General features: G+C 40.8%; 1 protein-coding gene across 2 annotated transcripts in view; it reads right to left on the bottom strand.

The window, feature by feature from the left end:
• The window catches only part of stat5a (signal transducer and activator of transcription 5a), a 49,524-nt gene extending 26,510 nt beyond the window's left edge, over window positions 1–23,014 (bottom strand). The window contains exon 1 of one of the 2 annotated variants that reach the window (XM_020607297.1): window positions 22,866–23,014. Coding sequence is in view for 1 of the 2 variants with exons in the window: in XM_020607296.1 (XP_020462952.1) it covers window positions 22,542–22,681 (140 nt within the window). In the remaining variant the exon portion in view is untranslated. Of the gene's footprint in view, window positions 1–22,541; window positions 22,683–22,865 lie in introns of those variants that run through there. The other variant, XM_020607296.1, reaches the window with a different exon arrangement.

Below are 23,014 nucleotides of genomic sequence, written 5' to 3'. Positions count from 1 at the left end.
CTTTACCCTGAGGAAAAACTGCCATTCATCAACATAAGAACTTCCTGTTTGGAAACTGAAGTTCCACCCACCATTCAAAGCAGTCTTACCACTCTCCTTTACACCAAAGCCTTGTGAACACCAGAACTGGTAGGGCACACACAGCTGCCAAATGATGCTGCAGCCGGGTTCATTGTGCTTTCAAGGTCCAGGCTAGTGCTTCTGAATGTTTTATGAAACAATATGTATACTTAACATTACTGATGACTATGTGGCAAAGCACACCGCAACCTTTTGAAATGACAGATGGCATATACAGCACACACACATGCAGTGTGTTTGAAGACAGTGATTTATAGATTAAAAACAAGCACAGTGAACAGTGTTAGATTCTCAGTTGCAGCTCACTCATCTAGATGGATGCATTTACTCCAACAAGACTAGCCACAAGTGTGTGGAGTACAAATTATCTCCTGACTCAGTTGCCTCGTCCTGTTTTCACTCTAATTTTATGACTGAAATTGAGATAGTCAGCTCCAGGTGAAGCAGATGGACCTCAAATGAAAAAATGTATTTTGATTTAAAGAGTATTATTTCATAACCCAATCCAACCAGTTATCATCAGCAAACGTTCTTCCACCTTTACCTATCTCTGCAGATATTACTGTTCATGAGCTTCTTTCTGGTCATCAAGGTATATAAAACATATCTACAGTATGTAATTTTTAACATGAATTGTTCTCTAGTTTAGACCATTTATTTTAAAAAGTTCAAAGAAACAAAAGGACTCAACACATACTTGCCTCTTGATGCTGCCATGTGAGCAGAGCTATACAGCAGCAGGTAAAAAGGCATGTTGCTAATAACATAACAATGCAGTTTTGCATCAAATTTTATCAAAGCTATATTGGTCCATAATGAAAAACTTACTAGTCTCAAAGTAACGCCACAAAAACTGTGACATGACACTTTCCTGCCATTTCTGGCAGGAAAACAAAAGATGTCTGACATTTCTTATATATGGTCAGTTTAGGCACAGCAACTACATGGTTAGGGTTCGGGAAAGCCCCTGGGCTGGGTTAAAATATTCTCAAATGAAAAGTGCAATGTTGCGCAAGGGACTCTATCTCCAGCTGTCTGCATAAAAGTAAATGATCTTATACTTGTGCAGAACTTTTCTATGCATTGCAACACACTCAAAGCACTTTCGCACTATTTGGCCATTCACCTATTCACACTCCAAAAACTCACACACCAGGGACACCACTGGGGGTTCAGTGTGTTGCTCAAGGCCAAAAATCGAACCGCTAATCTTCTGGTTAGGAGACGACCCGCTCTATCTCCTGAGCCACAGCCAACCACCCCAACCACCACCTTCCTAGTGTTTTGCTTTGTTTTTATTTTATGTTCTGTAGTTCAAAACCATATGCCTTTAACGTAAACTAAATGTTAGCTTCCTGAGTCACACTCCAGTCCAGTTGGTGCCGGTAATACACACTTTCATTGTTTACCAACTAGCATTAAACACCAAGGACACTAGGCTGCAATAGGACAACATTGCCATGTCACAATTTTACAGTCACTATTGTGTCACTACTAAGATTTATGCTGTAGAACAACAGCTAGTCAACATTTCCATATGAAACTGGGCTATAACAATGCTACTGCATTACTGTACTTGTCTAGCTAAATAAAGGAGGGCTAAAATTGACAAGTGGCTTCACTATCTGTCCTTCCTCCTGTCTCCCAACTGTGCTTCCATACTCCTGTGTCCTCCTACCCTTTGTCGCTCTCTCATGAAGTCTACTTACACTTCAGTGTCTGTCTGTACTTTAAAGGTTGGAGCCTTTGTTCACCTGTTCCTCAGCCTCATCTGTGGATGTGGAAAACATGCTGGTGCGGAGAAGAGGGCGAGGTAAAAAATGTATCAAACATACGTAAAACTGATGATTATAATTGACAGGAGGTCAAACAAATGTGAATGCTTGTTCACGCGGATAGAAAAAGAGGAAGACGTGGAGAATTGTTGTGACAGAGGAGCGCATGACAACCTAATGTGCCAGGAGCTCAAAGGGAGGGACACACAGCTACAAGAGCATCTTTGTGCTGTCCAGCCTGCCCTGAGGCCTCACTGCTCTGGTTCTAACCCACATCCCATCATGCTGTCAACATGAGGAAGACCACTCATTAGCTATGTGTGCTTCTGTGTGGGTGTGTGTGAGGGTGCACACCCGTGTTCCAGTGTGCACGTAGGGACACTAGGCTCATCTGTTGTCTCCTATTTAAATGTGGAAAAACCTTAATTAAATACAACTCACAAGACTAAATTACTGCTAAAAAGGAAACACATTTCACAGGTAAATCAAATTGTGAGCTGAACATCTCTGCCCTGTAGGCCTTTCCTTTCAGCCACAGTGTCAGCTCCTCTTATTTATTTTGCCATGCAACAAGCTAGACAAAGACCAGAGCGAAATATAGCTGTCATCATCACATTCCCACATGAACAAGATGAGTACTTTTTTGATCAGTCACTAGCATGAAGGCCAAACTGGACCAAGACTGTGCTGCCAACCACCTAGAATCAGTCAAAATGTGCACCTGTCAGAAGCAGTATGAGGCACATTGTGTGTGTCTGTCATTTGCTTGCCTATTTGAGGCAAGTCAACTCGTCTGGGATAACGACATGCACACAAATAATGCACATGTGGATAACAAAGCATCTGCCTGCAGCCTCAGTATATACTCTGTTTAAGTGTACTGTCTTTTTGTTAATGGCATCTGACTAACAACCTGAGAAATGGGTTAAAAATTCATGGTAGAGAGTCAGAGGTGTGAGGGTGTAAATGGACAGAGAGCATCAGCCTGATGCAGCACTAAACAATGATCCTAAGAATCCTTTTTTCCCCCAGTTTTCTAAAGAATTTACCAATTAACTGGAAAAGAATCACTACGTGATTCATGGATCAGGCTGAACCACATGCGTCTGTCAGTTTGATCAAACAGACGGCAGAATCGCCGCTGTGAAACTCCTGCTGTTATGTTCAAATACAAGAACATCTGTACTAGAGGGCTGACATTTAGCCTTTTGTACTGTGCTCTTAGACACACAAACAGACATTTCAGACTGACAGACCAAATGCATTGTGTAAAGAGGTAAGAGTAGCCTGCACATGGCCCCAGGTAGCCAGTTACCCACAGTGCATCAGCAGAGGCCTGATGATACGCTTTGTCCACTGGCTGCGAGGATGAGCCACTACAAATAAAAGAAAAAGAAACTCTCTGACGGGCATTTTATAGCTGCTTTCACAGAGGTGATCAATAGTCTGTGGGGGCACTGTGCAGATCAGTCATCACCTGAACAGCTGTTAGTATCAACACCCCTGCCAACAATGCCCTCTGAAGACAAACACCCGTTCACCTTAAACCCCCCCCCCCAGTATTCTGTTTTTCTGTTTTATTCCTATTTATCTCATTTCACAATGAGCATTCCTTTGTCTGTCTTCATTGTTTACTGCCTGTTTATACCGCTTATTTTGCATCGTTTGCCCTGGTTGTTGCTTGTTAATACTGCTTATTTTGTTATATTACACAGCCTTATGCTGGTTGAATGTTTACTTGCCCTGTGCACGGGGATATGTACATACACATTGAGAGCCGATGTACCAGAGTCAAATTCCTCGTGTGTCCGACACACCTGGCCAATAAAGCACATTCTGACTTGTATAACTGAGGAAACCCAGTGTCTGATATTTATCCTTTTGTATTTGCTTTCATACTTAACAAAAATAACTTTGGAGATGATATGTAGGATGCAACATGAGTGTGCAGCCCAGTAGTGTTTTGACACCAGCTTCCACTTTAAGAGGAATGTTTTTCTCACTGAAGTCCACAGACTAACAGGCTGGGGTACTCTCATTTCTGGGCTATACTGTATGGTTGATAACACTCTATTATTATTATTATTATTATTATTATTATCATCATTATGTGCTACTGAAATATATATATTTTTGTTGGTGTCTTTACTTTAGTTAGCCCAAAATGACACAAACAATTCAGCACCACACAAGGATGTGGAGAATATAGGGTTGCAAAATAAAAGAAACTAAAAATACACAAATATATAGAAAAACTGTTTTTTTAAATATGTTTTTGCCAGCGGTCTCAGTCACAGTGGAGCCACTATAGCATCTTTTGCTCCTACTTGTCCCTGCCCTGCTTCCCTGATGAAACAGCAGACCTTAGCAATCAGCTATTTCTGTGTCACTGCCTGGAGCCGTGGCTGAGCAAAGCAGCCTGAGGGTTGCAGCCAGTACAAAGTGAGATCAATCAAGGAGTCATAATATACTGCAGATGACAGCACTGTTGCAGACTCCACTATGCAGCCTGAAAAATAACAATGTGTGCCATCAGCCTGCCAAGCACAAAGAGGCTCAAACAACCAGGATTTCACTCTACTACATGCAGTAAGTCAATCATTTTATGCAGAAGTACATTTGCTGAGCCTTGGTTTGGTACCAAACGCCTTACTTCAGTGATGACGTGGTTATAGGGGCCTTTTTTGTAACCTTGTCAGAGCTGCAGACTATTTCAAGGAGTTGGCTTGGTAGAGAAAGACTGCAGTAGCTTTTCATTCTATTGTGATCATCAGTCTAAATCGCCAAGTGACATTTTCAAGTCTTCAGTGAGTACAGGGAAGCTCAAAGTGGCCTTATTCATTTGTGAAAACTAACATGGGTTTGCAAACACATATCTGCAATTACTCAGAGGATATTTTTAAAGAAAGTTTTAGTAGTTTTGAACAAAACAGTATACTGCTGTCAATACTAAAGAACTATTTCTCAGTGAGTTGTACTTGTCAGCCGTTACATATGAAACTTACAAAATCACAGCAATGCTAGATACACATACCCCGAAGTGTCACGTGCATCACAGGGAGGGAACGAATGCCTCTTGCAGATCTTTATTGCTGTACTCTATGTACTCACTGAGCCCCTGGCAGTGTGACCTCATTGTGCTCAGCTGGCCTGCTAGCCCTTGAACCCCCCCGCCCCAAACCCCTTCCAACCAGAGCTAGACCGGCCATTGATCTGCTTTTTTTCCCAGACTCACACTCTCCAGCCATCTGGACAGATGCCTAACAACAAGTCAGGGTATTTGCACTCTCCCCTAAGTGAAAAAGGAACAGTGCAGCTTTCAAATACATTTACGCGTGAGACTGATCTCTTGTTTGTTCAAGTACAACACAGCCTTCATATTAGGGCAAAGCAGAACGGTGATATTTTGGCAAAATAAATTGCCGCAAAGTACAACAATTAAAATATGAATATCACAGTGAAAGCTGACTACAAGGATTGCACATGCAAACTGTAATGTAAAGTTTGTTACACCACATGATTTGCATGGTGTGTATACTGCAGACACAGATCTGTAAAGATACTGAAACAAGTACTGAACATGTAGAGGTAAAACAACAACCAACCACTGTTTGTTTTGTGTGTGTGCGCGTGTATATTTATTTACAAAAAGAAACAGAAAGACAGAGTATGCATACAGGTGACACAAGTTAACCGCTGGCTTTGTCCAGAAGAAAATGTGAACAGTGTCCTCTTGACTGCACTACAGAAGAGCTTCAAATCAGTCCCTGCTTACAAATGCATTACAACATTAATGTATATATGCATATACTGTATGTATGCAAGTTGATTTTCATTTTGAACTAACAAGAATGAAAAAGAAAAGGCTACTTTGAAAAGCAGTTGTCCCTAAATTACACCAGACCAAAAAACAATGAAATTGTAGAGTATGTAGGGCATCTATGTCACACACTGGAAGCCACATTTCAATCTTAGAATATTGTTGTCAACTAAGCATTTTAAAGTGAGAAACTGTGAAACCAGGATAATACACGCTGGTGTTGTTGCTCTGTATGAAACAGTGACGACCCACTGAGCTTCCCCATTCTCTCCTGGTTGGCCTATGTCACATGTCAGCATTTGTGCATGCACAAGACCTGCAGGGTAAGTCTCTGTATGCGTTTGTTTATGTGTGTCTAGACATATGTGTGTATCCATGTGTGTTGGTATCAGCTACAGAGAACCAGCGGGTGGTATTATATAATCTGAGACCCAGGGGGAGTGTTAAATGTGGACATGGCCCGCAGCTCGGGGAATGCCAGTTTGTTGGAATGAAGCCACTTTTGGAACAGAACCCAGCAGCCAGAAAACCAGTGAGCTGAGACAGACAGTGGAGACGACCAGCTGGCCAGTTGTCACTGTCCAGCAGTCTGCTATAATAAGACATTGGTGCAGGATAGTGTTAGTGCACTTGTAAAAACAGACATCACTTCTAAGCCTGGCCTTTTACCCTTTACATTCAGTCTTTGTCAACCACTGAACAGTAGCTTAATTCATGTTTCAGATTTGTAGTGTTTATCTTTTCAACAAACATGCTCACAGCCTTAGCTATAGTTCATCGTTTAAGGCCATGTGGGTGATGCTTTACTCCAAAGCGGTGAGGTAAGTGCCTCCATTAGGCATGTGATCAAACAGATTGCATACAAAACCCACCATTTATTAAACTAATAATCAAATAATTATGACTACTGTCCATATACCAATCAACTGTGTATTGTGAACATCCACTGAATTTCAGAGTTGCATGTTTACTCAATTTTACAGTGCACTGAATGTTAATAACAAACATCTGAGGTACTTCACGAGTCCATTTTGTCATCATCAAAATCCAGACAAATAAGTTCCCTAGTTAATATGTTAGCTGAAGCCTTTTTAGGGTAATTCAAAACATCCTCTTCTCTATTCACCCAAGCAAATGCAGTGGGACCTCTAATCTGCTAACATAGACCTTTGGCAACATTACAGTTTTAAAACCAAAATAATGTGCACAGTATGACTGAATGTTTATGCCCAACTTCTGTCTCAAGGGCATGTGACAACAAATGTAAGGCAATCTATAAATTTGCTTAGGTATTGCCCAATATTACCCTTTTATTAAATATCATCCAAACACCAAGCCACTCTCAGTATTAACAGATGATCCCAACTGCTACATGTAAACGATCTACAGTAAGGCTTTTATGCCATGTCACAATTAGCCTGAGCCAGCGGAATAGGGCATTAGCACTGAAGCTATTGTTCAGTGCTAATGGGCCTGGTAAGCAGTACCCCTGAAGAGAAGACCAAGTCAAATCAGTACCTGGCAAATACACACAGAGACTCTTCAGTTCAGTTCAGCTCACAGTAAAGCACATAGTGAAAAAAGAACAATGTTTATCATAACATATCTAATATTCTCAAATTCACAGTGACACACCGTACTGGCTTTATGTGATTAAGGTTGCAGGAAAGAGAAATCTTATATTAAGGTTTCCTGTCTATAAAAGGACTCTATGAAGTTAGCCAGATATTTTTATTTAAGTACTTTCAAAGTTGCATTGTATACTACATGTTGTGTGTAATACGGTACATGTACAGCTAATATATCAATATCAAATTTTCAAATATCGAGATATAAACTAGTACTAAACACAAAAAACATACAACCAAAAATACTGTAGCAAAATTAAGTTTTTAAATTTTGTACCGAGTCTAAAACATTTTTAAACTTGACCCAAATATATTTTAGAATTCAGATTTCAGAAATTAAATAAAAAAAAAACAAAAAAAAAAACATGTTATTTCGCTCACACATTTTGGCACAAGGGCAATCCGGCCAGATGTTACCTCAAGGCAAATGGTGCTGCCAAGTTTCTATTTATTTATTTCATTTCTGGATTATTATAACTTGAGCACTTTGTCGACTAGTGAAGAATCAGTTTTTTTATTTTGCAAACTAATAAATAACAGGACAATAAATCTTCAGTGAAAAAAAAAAACCCATTGAAACCAATATGAACCCTTTTCACATGGCCGGGACATTGCAGAATGTTATTTCATGCACAAGCATCACATTCCTTAATAACAGTTAACATTTATCCACACTGGTTAGACCTTGCCCAACAGAAGTGTCCATTTCTGGTAAACCACTTCATCGACAGAAAAACATGTTCTTTTATGGCCAAGCCTTCCGGTTCAGCCCCTCTGCTACACACTGCCATTTGTCTGCGGTCAGACAATGACCAGGGAACAACAAATGCAGGCTCATGGTCTGCTGCTCATCTATCTGGCGGTTCATACTACACGCCGTTTACAGAATCTTGGCCAATGTCACATGACAGATGTTGTGTTCTAGTTAAAAACTGACACACTGACATTACACACTGCAAAAGTCTACACTACTATTTATATGTGATCCTGATAAAATGATAAATTACAGCCTGGGGAAAAGATGGCACAGATTGTGTTTAACCAACAGAATGTGTAGATAAGCTACGATGGACATAAGAACTTTATTGGGTGCAAGGTTTAATTTTATTTTGAAAACATCCTCCACAGCATCAGACCTCCCTGCATGGCCCTGTCAGTTGACCCCCTTCCTCTGACACGGCCTTGTTGTCTTCCCAAACACCAATTTAAATACCACATGAACAAACATCATGGGATCAGAGGGCTGGGGGTGCCCCAGACAGGATTTGCAGGGAAAATGCTGGGAGGCTCTGGAGACAGTTAAGCTGTTGCTTACATATTTCTGAGGCAGGGCAAATGAGGAGGCCCCAGTGCAACCCCCGCCAGTTTCAGAATGCTGAGGCTGGATATTCTGAAGCTATTATCTGATTGTAAGACACAGGAGGAAATGAAACTTTGAGGTACATTTCAGAAATGACTGGGCCAACAGACAGCTAGTAGTACACAACTATGCAAGGTGCATTTTTGATTTGGAAATTGAGAATATAAAGAACAACTACAGGCAACAGCCAAGTCTGGAATCAGAAGCCTACTTTCCAAACCAAGATGCTAACATGGGATTGAAGCACTGTGCCAGCTCTAGTTGCTGCTATATTTTGTTATTGTCTATTGCCCTAGTTCTGGGGAAGCCTCACATCATGGCATGCACATCTGGTTCTGTGACTGCCATGTGTCTGAACGTGGTGAATCAGGTGCAATCATAGTGTTTTTATTATGTATTTTAAAAACACACACACAGCATGCTGCTATTTTTGTAATCATTAGTTCACAAGGTATCCAGCTCCCTTCATTATCAGTCCATTACTGTGGGACTCCCTCACTTCCTCTCCCTCTCTCCAAAGACCGCTCCGTGACACCTCCATCTCCCCAGATCATTGATGCATCTTGGTCCCTGCCCTCACTTGTTTACCTGGTTGTGTTCCACATGCTCACTCCTCCATTTAAGTTGCTGATTTCTGTGAGTCCAAAGACACTATCCTTCAGTAAGGACGTATCATATCAAGGTTGGATTTTGAAGGTTAACAGAAATTAACACTTCTGTTAGATGGATCATGTAATGTTTCATTTTGATTTTCTCATTACTTTCATTTCAATACTTTTGGATAAATCTGAGGACATGGCCAGCTTTTGTGTTTATCTGTTTACAACAATCAGTATTGCAACTTTTCCTATAAGTGTAGCGTCCTCTCTGAAGCGTTTGGGGCGACTGTGGCTCAGGAGGCCGCTTCTTAACTGAAAGGTTGGTGGCTCGATTCCAGAGTTCTCTAGTCTACGTGTCGAAGTGTCCTTGAACAAGACACTGAACCCCTAGTGATATCACCAGTGTGTGAATTTGGGAGTTCAAATAGGTGAATGGCCAAATAGTGTGAAAGCGCTTTGAGTGTGCTGCAATGCATAGAAAAGCGCTTTACAAGTATAAGACCACTGTTTCCAATATTTAGCATGAGGAGACATGGCTACAAACTTCTCTTAATTCTAGTTCAAGCTTCAAAGGAGTTGGCAGAGGCTAAAGAAAAAGCCAAGAGCACACATGACAGCAAGATTTCCCTGCCCTGTGGTGGAGCTAATAAAAAACAGTTGCCCTGATCAAACGTGCAACTGCAAACGTAAACTATGTGCTCTGCCAGTGATGAAAGACTATTATTGATCTGTCAGCTGACAAAATACAACATTTGTGTATTTTCCATTAACATGTTGCATTACAGGAGGTCAGCCTGTCTCTTCTCCCTAATCTCATTCATTTCTGCTGTTTCTGAATAACATGTTTATCAGACTGTCTGAAAGCCCAACCTGCTGACTAACTGTGGGTTACTAACAGCCACTGCCCTGCACATTCACGGTAAGAGGATCTTGCTGCATACCCCTGGCTGGTGTGGACTTAGCTGTCCTGCTGCGTGAGGAGTTTGGAGGAGATGACATTGCACTGCGTGAGATCACATCCAGAGGGAGAAGACTCAGGCGGTCAAATCAATGCTTTTCATCAGGTTGGAAAAAAAAGGGTGTTGCTCCTAAATTAGTTTTCCAGAGCCAATTGCTTGGCATTTACACATGATTACATTAACTGATTACAAAGTTAACCTGGGAATTTCTATTCAAGCTAACATGTAATTGATTCCTAATAGCACGTCCTAACTCGTTTAACCCTTATCCCAAGCGTTCTTGTTCACTTCCTCTTTCAGTCATGCAGACTCAATCTTTGTGTCTGTTATGAATGTTCAGAGGGGCACATCATGCTGCCAGAATCAAAGAGAGGGCGTGCATGCATACCATCCATCCATGTATGCATGTTTGTGTGTGCGTGCATGTGTGTGACGTGGGAAGGTATGAGAGAAGGCAAATATGGGTTATGTATTGTTTCAACATCTTCAAACTGGTCTAACGACATCAGCGACACGCAGCACCTGAACAAAAAGGCTCTAGAGTCATGCTGTCAGAAAATGGAAACTGCTTTATTGAAAATAAAAAATTTTGTTTAAATTTCTGCTTTAACTTTTGTATCCTCCTTCTCTTTCACCCTCTCTCCTTTTCTCTTTCCTCCTGTAAACACCAAAGCCAGCAGCTTAGGGGAATCTGCCCTTTCATCTTGGCAGGTTGTCATGTGTCATAGGTCAGATAGCTGCAGTTTCTCACACACAGTATCTACCCCATGTTACCAGAGCTCTGTATAGGCCCATCCCCCCGGTGCTGTCGCTCCCCTTACCATGTCTCCCCTCCCTTCATGGCAAGCTCAGTGCTATCAGTAAAGGTCAACTCCACCTTTACCCCACAAAGGTCTTTGCCCGACAGTGACAACAGCACCAGCACGACTTCCTGAGAGACAGTGCTGAACTTTTAACAGGGTCCAGAGATGAGTACTGAGATCCTGGGTTTACTTAAAAGAATAACTATACACTGCAGCAATTTCTCATTTCATTTGGTTACAGCAGGGAAATGATTACCATCCCCCAGGCCATCACTCTCACGAACAGTTAATCCATGTTTGTATGTATAACAAGATAGAGCAAACACCACAGTGCAATAACGTAAAGACATAATCATTGCACATAAAATCTAATTTTAACCTGTATATTTATGGTTGTTTGTCTTCTTGTTATTCTGTTGTATTTCAATGAGCTGCAGTCCAACTCCCTGTATTTTAACATACTGTACTTTGTAATACCGTTTACGATTGATTGACGGATTGAGTGATTAAACTTAAAGACATCTTTACGTTACAACATGAAATCAGCTTTAGTTTTGTTTTAGCAGTAATTCCAGTGATATACTCTATCAAACAATGCCAACTATACCTCTTGTGGTTTAAAAAAGCTGAAACGAGTCCACCCTGGTGTCCCATATTTCATTCACAGGTATTTCAAAAAAAGCCCAGTTTTAACTTTAAGCCTCGAAACAAAGAACCACCTACAAAATATATCATGACTAGAATGATTAATAAGTTGCTTCAGAGTAAGAAATTATTCCAGAAAGCAAACCTGAAGAACCTGCCTATTCATTGGTCTAAATTGCAGTTTTAGCTTACTGATTAGCTCCTATGCATGTCACTCAGGCCATAACCTCCTCTTTGATCACAACAACACACTCATGGCAGCTATTTATTACCTCCTGATGGAATTATCATGTATTTCTTACAAAGGCTTCTGAAAGGTGACTTGACTGATTCATTGAAATTAATTTGCTAATATGTTTCAGAGAAGACTGTCTCCTTCCTCGGGCCACATAAAACTTTATTTCAAAAATGCTTTTCTCTTCATCTTCACTTAAAGCGTGACAATAAAACAGCGGAAGAGCAAAAAACAAGTGCACTAATGTTTGCAAACCAACACAGACACTGCTTTCAGTCTAAAATGAGCATGGACTGAGTTTGTAGCTGAAACAGTTTTTCTACAAGATGCATTGTTAGGTCTGAAGGGAACCACAGTGGAGATGCATGGTGAATGACAATGACATGCTGAACTGAAGTGAGGTGGTCTTGACTACACCAGGCAGAGAGGAGTCTGGTCCAACCTGTTGTTGAAGGCCACATAAGTTTCCTCTATGTCCCTCAGACTTAAAGTATCTGTGTCAAAATCAGCACCAGGGTGGATTATCACCAGACAAGTGTTAGCTCTGCCACACACTGGTGCGTACTGTGGAACCTTTAAAAACAGACAAACAGGACGGAGAGCTCTTATCTCTGCCACATTAAACAAGGAAAACAAAGGCATCAGCCCTATGGTGCTGTATGCACGGTAGTGTCTGAGTGATTATGGTAGTGGCAAAGGGATAATCCGCATAAACTGAGCACAGACAATGAAGTAACACAGACGGCCACAGCCGCCCGCTCACCCTCGATCCCCTGCTTTCCCTGCATGAGACAATTTCCTAATTCACTTTGTATTCATGTGTGGTTTAAATTCTGCTACTATGGTTTGTGCCTTGTCGCACACATCCAAATTCCAACTCTGGTTTAATGACAATATTTAGTCTTATTATTAACTGACAGCCTTCCTGAATTCATGTACTGTATGGACAGGTATAATCTAAAGAAAACAGCAGTGTGCAGTCGAGCTTGCAGAAGCATCACAAGCGTAAAAGCCAAATAATTTGTATGGAACAGATTATTTCACATCATTCTGAGAAACATAATTTCTTCATTCATGATTACTGTACTTTTTACACTTTACAGAGGATCTGTAAATGCAGATAATGTAAGTTAACCCACAAGAAGAAGTATAGAATAGAAAGGAGGAAATTCAAACATCTGTAGCCAGACAACAGATATGACAATTGCATAAAAAAAACTGCATGTACTGGTGAATAAAGGCACATAGCACTGCAAAAGAAGCTTTACTGATTTCCCTCTTAATATCCAAAATGCCTGTTCAGTGAAGTTTGAGGTTCGTTTCTCAGTTTCAGTCTCCTAAATAGGTAAAACCAGTTCTATTTGAATTTGCACAAAGACTTCCATAGGTAACAACTATGCTTCCTATTAACAATACTCTTGATGTTCTACACTTTAAAGCTGCCAGTCTTTTCTGTAACTACCTTTAAAAAGAGAGTATACTGTAGAACAGAACAATAATCATCATGACTTATGTGCAAAATGAGGAGCAGGGCTGTGTTAATGAGGTTTGACGGCAGTGAGACATAGGAAACATGGTAACAGTTATTATACTTGTATAGCGCCTTTCTATGCTTTTTACAGCACACTCAAAGCGCTTTCACATTATTCGGCCATTCACCCATTTGCACTCCCAAGCACTCACACACCGGTGACATCACCGGGAGCAACTGGGGGTTCAGTGTCTTGCTCAAGGACACCTCAACATGTTGACTGGACAAGCCGGGAATCGAACCGCTAATCCTCCGGTTAGGAAACGACCCGCTCTACCTCCTGAGCCACAGCCGCCCCCAACATCTGAGACACTAGTGATGCTTCACAGTATATTTAGAGAACATGCACCAACATCTTGTCCTCTTGACCCCTCACTCCCTGTGTGATTGACTGACATGGCCAAATGCCTCAAAGCGTCAGCATATCAGGAACTGGTGTAAGTCAAACATTTCACAAGGCTGAAAAACAAGTGATGACATCTTTATGAACAGTTACACTTTGACCTCATCATAGACCACTCTAAGACCTATATCCTAACAGTAATATGCTTTGTTATAGAGGCTGAAACGAGACACTAAACAAACATGCACACACATTTGCACTAAGACACATGTGTTGTATACACAAGAGCACAAACACAGGCAAAGTTAATCTTTATCTTTGTAAAATTAACATCTGGCATAAATGAGCATGCGTAGCATCACCAATACAATGAATGGGATTTTTTTTTTTTTATCCAATTTTTTTCGGTACTTCATTAATTTCATACAAAGAAAATACAAATGTTTTTGTTGTTTTGTTGTGGGAGTGGTAAGTTGGCTGGAGATATCACGCAGAGCTCATCTGAGAGCCTTGTTAGGCAGATGCTGCCGTCGGCACAAATGAGCTCACAGGATCGATACAGGACAACAGCTTCACAAATCCAAACACTGACTTTGCATTATATTACACTATGCCTCCACAAGCAAGGAAGAGACAGACACGAGCATTTACCTCCCTATGGTGTTGATTTCGGTGAAGATCACGAAGTGTACATGTGCAAAAAAAAGAGGGGAGAAAATGCAGAATAGTTACACAGACAGTATCTGTACACTAACAATCCAGAGAGAAAGAAGGTATGCCACTTGTCTGTGTCTCACTCAGACTGTCTCATTCAGTCTTATTTTTTCTCTAATCCAACACACTTTAATCCAGCATACAACCAAATAAAAATGAGACATATGCTTTTCCCTGGTATGTCATCATTTTTAAATCAAATGCTCCTTATAGTAATCTTACACAGATGATAGTTCTTTTCCCAGACACAAAACAACATCCATGACCTAAATCTCACCAGCCACTTTATTAGGTACATGTCTACCTTAACATCTGTGTCTATGAAGCTCAAAATGTTTCAGTTTTTGGTAAAATTGTCATAAATGTGTAAATTCAATTATACATTTATTACATTTATTATTGAGGTCATAGTTAAAGGTGGTGTTGCAGTGCACTACATTATATTCAGAGGTGTTCCTAATACCTTGGCCCTCTCATGTTTGTAGCTGGGTTGAACAAAAATATAAAGACACCTTTAAATATAATGTAGTCCAGTACAAAACTGTTGCATAAAAATAACAGCAGATGCTAAAAGCCTCCTACTAAATTCTAATATATTGATCAAGGTGTTTATGCCAGCTATAGGTAACAAGGATACAACTGAAGTAATTTGGAAACAGCATAACTATTATGTCACAGCGTCAATTCCTTTAAACTGATCTTTAACAGAAAGGTTAAAAAAAATGGATGATTTATTATTATTACTATCAGATTTTCTTTGAAAACTTTCAAAAGCCAGTATCGGTACTGGTTACCAGTAAGGAAAAGTTTCACAACTTATAATGTAAATCTGAGAAGCATATACCTGCCTAAGTGTAGAGCTGGTATTCACACTTCGTTGGGGCTACATCATTTGCAGGGTCTGGCCCAAGGACTGGGACACATTTCAGACATGTCACAGCGGTGCACTAGGCGTTGTCTGTGAGCTTTCCTCCTCTGATCACCCAACTACACCTGCCTGCACACCTGCTACTCATTAGCTATTCAGTTTGTTACTGTGTTTGCCAGGTTGTTTATGTTATCGACATGTATGCTGCTAAAGCATTTATAAAGCATTTAAGCCATTCTCGATGCCTGCCAGTTTACTTGTTTTCCTAGTCTGTTAACCTGTTCTTCTGATTCTGCCGGTCTGTTTGATGTTGCCAAGGCCTCTGACTACTTGTAGAGTGGGGGGGGCGTCTACATTTTGGGTCGCTTTCCTGTAGCCAGGGGTGTTGATGGTGTTCACTGCACAGCCAAAGCATTTATGGTTAAAAATGTTGACGAAAAAGTGAAAATGTCATTAAAAATCATGTTTGGCGGCACAATAAGAATGGGAATTTTTGTGGGCGTCTTTCCTTTCTGCTGTTTGCTTCTGGTGGCGGATGCAGTTACCTGAGCCTCAGGTTACGGCGCCTATCAGAACAGACACCTCATTAAAGTGACAAGTGTTGGGGTGTGAAAATGAAGATGAGGAGATCAGGATCAGGCTACACTTTTCACCTCAAAGTGAAAAGTTGTAGCTTTAATATGGATTCTGCAAAAATACTTTCTCCAAATAGAAATAAATTGAAATGTTGAGTTAACGATGAAAAAGACAGGGTGTCAAACAAGCATTTGGTTCCTTTCTACACCTGCTGCAGATTCTTCTACATCTGGATCAGAGCCAGTTCATGCAGGGTCAACCCACCCAAGATTTGTTTTTTTCACAAGAATCTGGGAAACCTTAGCCACCTGTGAACCATGCACACCAGCAATGCCAATACAGAAAGCCACAACAATGACAAAGTAACTAGCCTTTTTTTTTTTTTTTTTTTGTATCTTCAATGTCACTAAGTTTTCTAATTGATTCACACATGTGGCAGAAGTGGTCGTTTTAATACCGGGTTTCTTGTATGGCTGCTTTTTTTACACCTGCTATGGCGGATGAGATTTCCTTAGCCTCAGGTTACACGGCGCATCATGTTTGTCTGCCTCATTAAAGTGAGGGACAAGTGCTGAGGTGTGAACATGACCAAATGAAGCTGAGGAGAGCAGGATACGGCTGCACTTTGCTGTCTCAAAGTGAGGACATTTATACTTTCACCACAATCATCTGAAATAGATCTGAACAAGATGTGAAAGGTGGCTATGACACTGGTGGAGTTGATGCCTTTACAACAGAGGTGATGATAAAAAAGAATCTCCAAAACACTAAAACAATGCAAAGGGCCTTACGATGCCTGAGAGTTTGCTGCTGTGACAGATTTCTTGTCTTAATTGCTTTGAAATGTAGTGTATGAGCCTATTACATCCTTGAAATTTGGTTGATTTCACAGTGACAGTGTTACTGTAGGTGGCCTCTCTATTTGATGCATACTGCCAGATGACTACACTACTGTCAGAAGTATGCCAGCAGGTCAGGCTGTGTAAGGTCATGACCCACAAAACAGCGTAGGTTTGGAAACATAAACTGCTAACACTATAGATTCAGCTAAGATTCAGGTAAGGCTTTGGTGCCATTAAGAAAACAAAACCATTAAAATGTTAAGTGATTGAAAATTGTTTGACCATGCATTAACTTTATTATTATGTGTTCAGTGCAACAGTGAACACAGCTCTTTCAGTTTTACCATGGGTTGAGTCTAATGCAGCATACTGTAGATCTGCATGGTAAGAAATGGTCTGATCAAGTAAGGAACCATAAGCCAAAACGCAGGAAGAGTCATGCTACCAATAACAGAAGGCTGTCCTGCATTGAAAAACAGATGGGAATGTGCTGGTATGAGGCTGCATGAATGCTAAAGGCACAGGGGAGATGTTTATAATATGGCACCTTGAATGCAAGTTAGTTTACCCAAATGCTAAATGAAAAAATGACTAAGTGTCAAGACGCTCTGTGGGAGAGGAATTTTCTAACATGGCAAACAGAAAGAAGTGAATACTGACCTGGCCATGTATGTTTCCTGACTTGAATAACGCCTCTGGAGTATTTAAAAGCAAAAGCTAGAGCAACAAAACCGCTCCAGAAAAGACTCACCAACTGATGACTGCACTACTTGTCACCAACAATATCCCCATGGATGTTCAAAGCCAAACAAATAAAGCATGTCTATCTGCTTTTCAGATTCAAGACTTCACGTGACACAGTTTCCTTTAGGGCCCTCTATGGAAGCATTCGTTATACTTCATGCATGAGAGATCATACGTGACTCTGGGCCCAAGGCATTAATAAAACACAAAAGATGTTTAGCAGTGTAACCTACCGACACCATAATGAAAAATTGTATTTATTAATAACTCAGCACATGGCAAATGTAAGATTCTAGTAAACCATCTTTTTCATTAAACTCCCATTTACTGAAACAATTGAATGTAGAGCCATGTGCAGCCAACAGCCTGGGGAGATTTGGGATTTAAACAACATATTATAATATTCCTGAGCTTTAAGGCAAAGCCAGAGTTATACTGTTGGTCAATGAGCTACTCTTGAAGTAATTCTGGGGTTAAGATGGTTGCTGAAGGAGTGCACCGATGCAGGTTTTGCATGTAGGAGGAACACTGCTTCTATTCTCTCACTGAGATTCCCCAACTGCTCTGCTGATTTTAATAAAGGTAACTGGCCAGTTGCTCACCAGCTGGCCTTTGCTACCAAATCTCAGCTGGGTGTGTGTCCCTACTGGGTCAAATCACAGGATGAGACACGTTAAAAACTTGCAACATAAGTCTCTATAGTCTAAATAAAAAAGTGAGCTCCTGAATGAAGATTCTGAATAAGGCAGTGATACGCAGATTATTCATACCAGTGAACTTTAGTCAACATTTGTAATCATGCATGATTGTGATGAATGCAAAAGAGGCTCTAGACATGAAAGCCTTACGGACCAGGCCCGATGTTGTGGTGCAGCAGCAGCAAATTGCCACAGCATTTTCCTCCTGTATGTTTAGGGTTGTAGTTAATAGTTTATAGTTGATTGTTTAAACTTGAAAAAATTATTATTCCAGACTGAATATATTCTGGGCTGTCCACTAACTGACATCTCCATAGATGGTTTAAAAATCACAATACGTACAAAGGAAAGCACCCTTAGTTACAGACATGAATGGGATTTCACGTATATACTTTCCTCCGCTGAACTGTGACTTCCTTCATACGGCTCAGTGCAAACTTGTCTTCGGGCTATTCTTGTTGTTTCTCTGAGATAATAACCCAAGGCCTTATCATGTCGGGAAGAGTCGACTGTCATTCTCCTCCCACTTTCTCAGTGCACTAAAGAGAAGAGGAATTCAATAAATGTTAAACAAAGAGAGATAAAGAAGAAGAATAAAGGATCATGGGAAATATATTACCACAGGGTGGGAAAGTCTTATGAACCTGCTGAAAAAAAACCCTGAAGAAGAATTTAGCTGGTAGCACTCAAATATGTCTTACGTGGAGCAGGCAGTGATCATGGGGCATGAGACACAATGTGGATGCCAACAATCAGCAGCACTATTTGACAGATGGATCAGAACGTTTCAGCCTAGACCAGGCTAAAACCTCATGGTCACATGACCAGTGGATTAGCATTAGCCCAACTGAAAGGGGGAGGGGGTTGGGTTGTCTGTCACCACATGCTTCCTGATCACTTCCCTCTGAATACGTTTCCCTTTCTCTTTCACTCCACTTATCCCCTCATCTCGCTGTTTGTCTTTTGCAGTTTTTATCATTCATGACTTTGATAATATGCACCAGAGAATTGGATCACAAGTGTTAGGTATTTTTAGTCAGATAAATATTGGATAGATACTTTATGTATTAGAAATGTTTAGTGGAGATAGGATGTCTAGTTAGACTGTTAAATGCTTAGTCATGCTTATGAGTTTCTACAGGGTACATCTGGTCAAGGATAACTAGAGAGAAGAGTTGATGACTGTCAGCAGACAGGGTGTTTAATATTATTATTATGACGTGTATAACTGTAGCCTTAGCCATAATATGTTCTTATGTTTAAGTCACGACATGTTACTAGAGGTCGTGTGAGAATGTTTTTAGCTACACACCACTTAATCAACAGACACACACACGCACATTGATTTGCTTCATGTTTTGACTACTGCTATGACCAGCTGCAAAGCTGGCAACAGAGACATCTCGGTTGACATTTCTGTGTAGTATGGGGCTAGCCCAACCGAGGGGATATAATGTATAGGCCTGGTGGGTTCAGGGTCTTTCATCTTACATCTGCCTGCGTGCAGTTTGATGGTGCAAGATACCTGAGCGTGTAATGTTAATTTTACCTGTGATCCTTTGAATAAATCAGCACTGTTTTGAAGTTACTTGGACTGTCTCATCTCTCAGAGTTAGCAATGGTAAAAAGTACCGGGTACAACACAAGCAAAGGAAATTCCTGATCTCTTCCATTTAACTCTTTCATGTGTCCTCCCTCCTCCACTGTTCACCGACAGGAAGCTCAATGCTAAGTACAGTCATTAGTGCGTAAGTGATTCTGACACCTCTGACTCACAGCTTAGTCAGATCAAAACCCCCATGCTAATCATCGGCTCACTTCCAGCTACTCCTGAAGTTAATGCCGAGAACACCTCCTGTCTGTGCTGTCCTTCTCTACTATGCCCCCCCAACCACCACCACACACACCCACACACTTGGAATACTCTTCTAGGATTGCTGGGCCTTTTGCTTGTATGACATCAGAGAGCAAAAAAGTGAGAAACACTGACAAGCGTAAGGACATGCCATGCTGTAACCACATGGCACAGTGTGTTTATAGGGTGAAACACTGGCCCCCCCTGTCTCCCCTGCTGCTGCTGCTGCTACTCGTCCTGCATCTGGATCTTTCTGTCAGGGACACAGTGTGTCAGCCAATTCATGCCTGGCCAGCATGCCATGTCCCTGCGCCAACCCAAAACACCCTCCTTTTCACAGAAAACTGGGAAAACCCTCCCTTCCCTTGCACTATGCACAGCAGTGAGGGAGAGAGAGCATGCAGGGTAACATAGTGCTTGCCAATAGGGTTAAATGCTAAAAGGCACTGACTTATTGCGTGTAGACTGCAGCTTGACTGAAATGTTTTATTGATCACAAGCAGACATACCGAAATGACAAACAATAAAAAAGATAAAGAGACATGAAAAGAAAGAAGTGTCTTTGTCATCATACAAAGCTGAGAAATTGGGCTATTAAATTTCAAACAACTGGTCATAAATTCCTACTGCAACTTCCCAAAGATTCAAAGTGTTTATTGTCATATGTACAGTAAGGAAACATGTTTCACTGCACCATGAAATTCCCAGTGCCCAAGGTGATGTCTTGAAATGACTTTGCCCAAAACTCAAAGGTATTTTCAAAGAAATCTAGCAACCAAAAATGACAAAAATGATGATTCAGTTATCAAAAACTACTACAGGAATTTTAAAGAACAATTTCTGTAAAAGCTGATCTCACAGCCAAACAGGAAAGCATCACAAACTAACCATTTCTATTTATGTGTTGACAGGAAAGGACTCAGAGAACTCATTTAAACTTTATATCCAGCAGCCTCAAACAGGAGACATTAACGAATTGGGCAAACATCATTACTATCACAACATGTAATTCAGAGTTACAGTACCGAGAGCAACAGGGGACAAAGTCAATGCCAACTTGTAAAAGACATTCTTTAGAAAGTCCAAAGGAAAACACCAAAATCTTATCCGACTTCAGCAAGTAAGAAAATGTTTCAGGAAGGTGCAATCACTGCAGGTAAGTTCATCGGCACACTCACAAGGATGCACACAACACACACACTGTGTCTTGGAAATAACATCAAAGCAGCAGCGACATTTCAGCCCGGACACCAGGGTCTCGATTCTGGAGCTGCATGTTATAGCGCTGACAGTCAGCTTTGAATGGAAATATATGAACCACCCTTTTATACTTTTTTCAATCAAAGCAATCAATCCTCGGGTTTACAATAACACACAATTAGAACGGCTACATTGAACGGCACAAACCTGATCAGACCTGCACTGTAACGCTCAGCACCTTCCACAGTTCTGATGGAGCTTTTGTGACAACATGACAGTAGGAACACAGCTGATGTGGAACATGTACGGTTGTAGAATTCAACTAAGTATACAAGCCTTAGTTTCTCCAGAGAAGAAAGCCATATTATCAGCATGTAAAACAGCTATAGTATTGTGTGTTGGTGTGGAGCTGGTGAACTAGGTGAGATTATAGAGACCTTTGTGTTATGTTTTGGGAAATCTCCCTTATTGCCACAGGGACTGCAACCAAATTTGTGGTACTTATTTCTAAGTGACCCTGTAGTATTTTAAAGCTTTTAGTTTTATTTATATAATATCACTCCACACTTCTTATAATACTGCTTATCTTTGCATAAAATCTATTATATTATTACTATATTGTATTTGTCAGATCAGCAGTATAAAAAGTATGAAGATCATTTACTTGGATAAAACTACATAGGTACTATTAGAAGTTGAAAAAGCAGTAATAAAAAAGTACTATAACAGTGAAAGTGGGCTAAAGACTGTTCAGTAGCTAATGCAGCTTTAGACTAATTAGTTTTACATGTATTTGCATGTAAAATCTTTATCTTCAAAGTAACAACTGATCTCTTAAGTGTGAAGTAAAAGTACATTTCTACAAAGTGGAAATCACTTAAAGTTACTGAAAACTGCACTTGAATAAAGCGGGATAAACGATGAGTGTAATGTTACAAAGCGACTGAACAAAAGCTCCATTCAGGCTTTCACCTGTCAGGCTTCTGAAGCATGTCCATTAGACCATTAGACTTAATGCCCCATTCAGGCTGCACTGGAGTTATTGGAGGCAAGTGGATAGAGTTGTGCGTGTTGAAAAACTTTTGACATTTTTACACAAATATTATATAATGATAACTAGTCAGTCCGTTACAACAGCCAGAATGCCATAGCCACAAGCCCCAAAGCTCGTTCACAAGGATATTGTGTTCCTGTAAAGATACATAAACTAAAAGACAACAGAGGAGGTGAAAAATACCAACATGACAAGGTGTCAGTAAACTCACAGACGCGCTTGCCACCCGTGAGGATTGTTAGACCAGCCTAATGTTACAGTCGGAGCCGGGAGACCTGCCTGTTGATTCAGCAGCGCCAAGGAAACCAGAGGAGAGCAGGAAAAAAGTACCACAGAAACAAAATCCAACATAAACTACACTGTATGCATCCAGATGGGTCTGTGTGCGCAGCGTCCGCGGGGCGCTGCGCTCGCAGTTTGTTTACAAAGCTTTGTCACAATATTCTTTCGCAACGGGGACAGTCTGCGCTACGAGACGAGGACGTTTATCTCTCCACACAAAACAAATGAAAAGACATTAAACTATCGCACCTACCTCAGTGGAACGAGTGAAGCTGCTGTCCGTTCTCATAAAATGCGGGGAGAGGCTGCTGCGACGCGAGCAACCTAAAACAGAAATCTCCCAGTCAGACAGACAGACAGATAGTCCTCTAGTTTCCAACAGTTCGCCTCACACTTCACTGC

The sequence above is a fragment of the Monopterus albus genome, unplaced genomic scaffold (assembly GCF_001952655.1).
Source record: "Monopterus albus unplaced genomic scaffold, M_albus_1.0 scaffold85.1, whole genome shotgun sequence".
In the NCBI taxonomy this organism is placed as follows: Eukaryota; Metazoa; Chordata; class Actinopteri; order Synbranchiformes; family Synbranchidae; genus Monopterus; species Monopterus albus.
The sequence above is the reverse complement of the archived record's forward strand: the minus strand, read 5'-3'. Positions and strand labels throughout refer to the sequence as shown.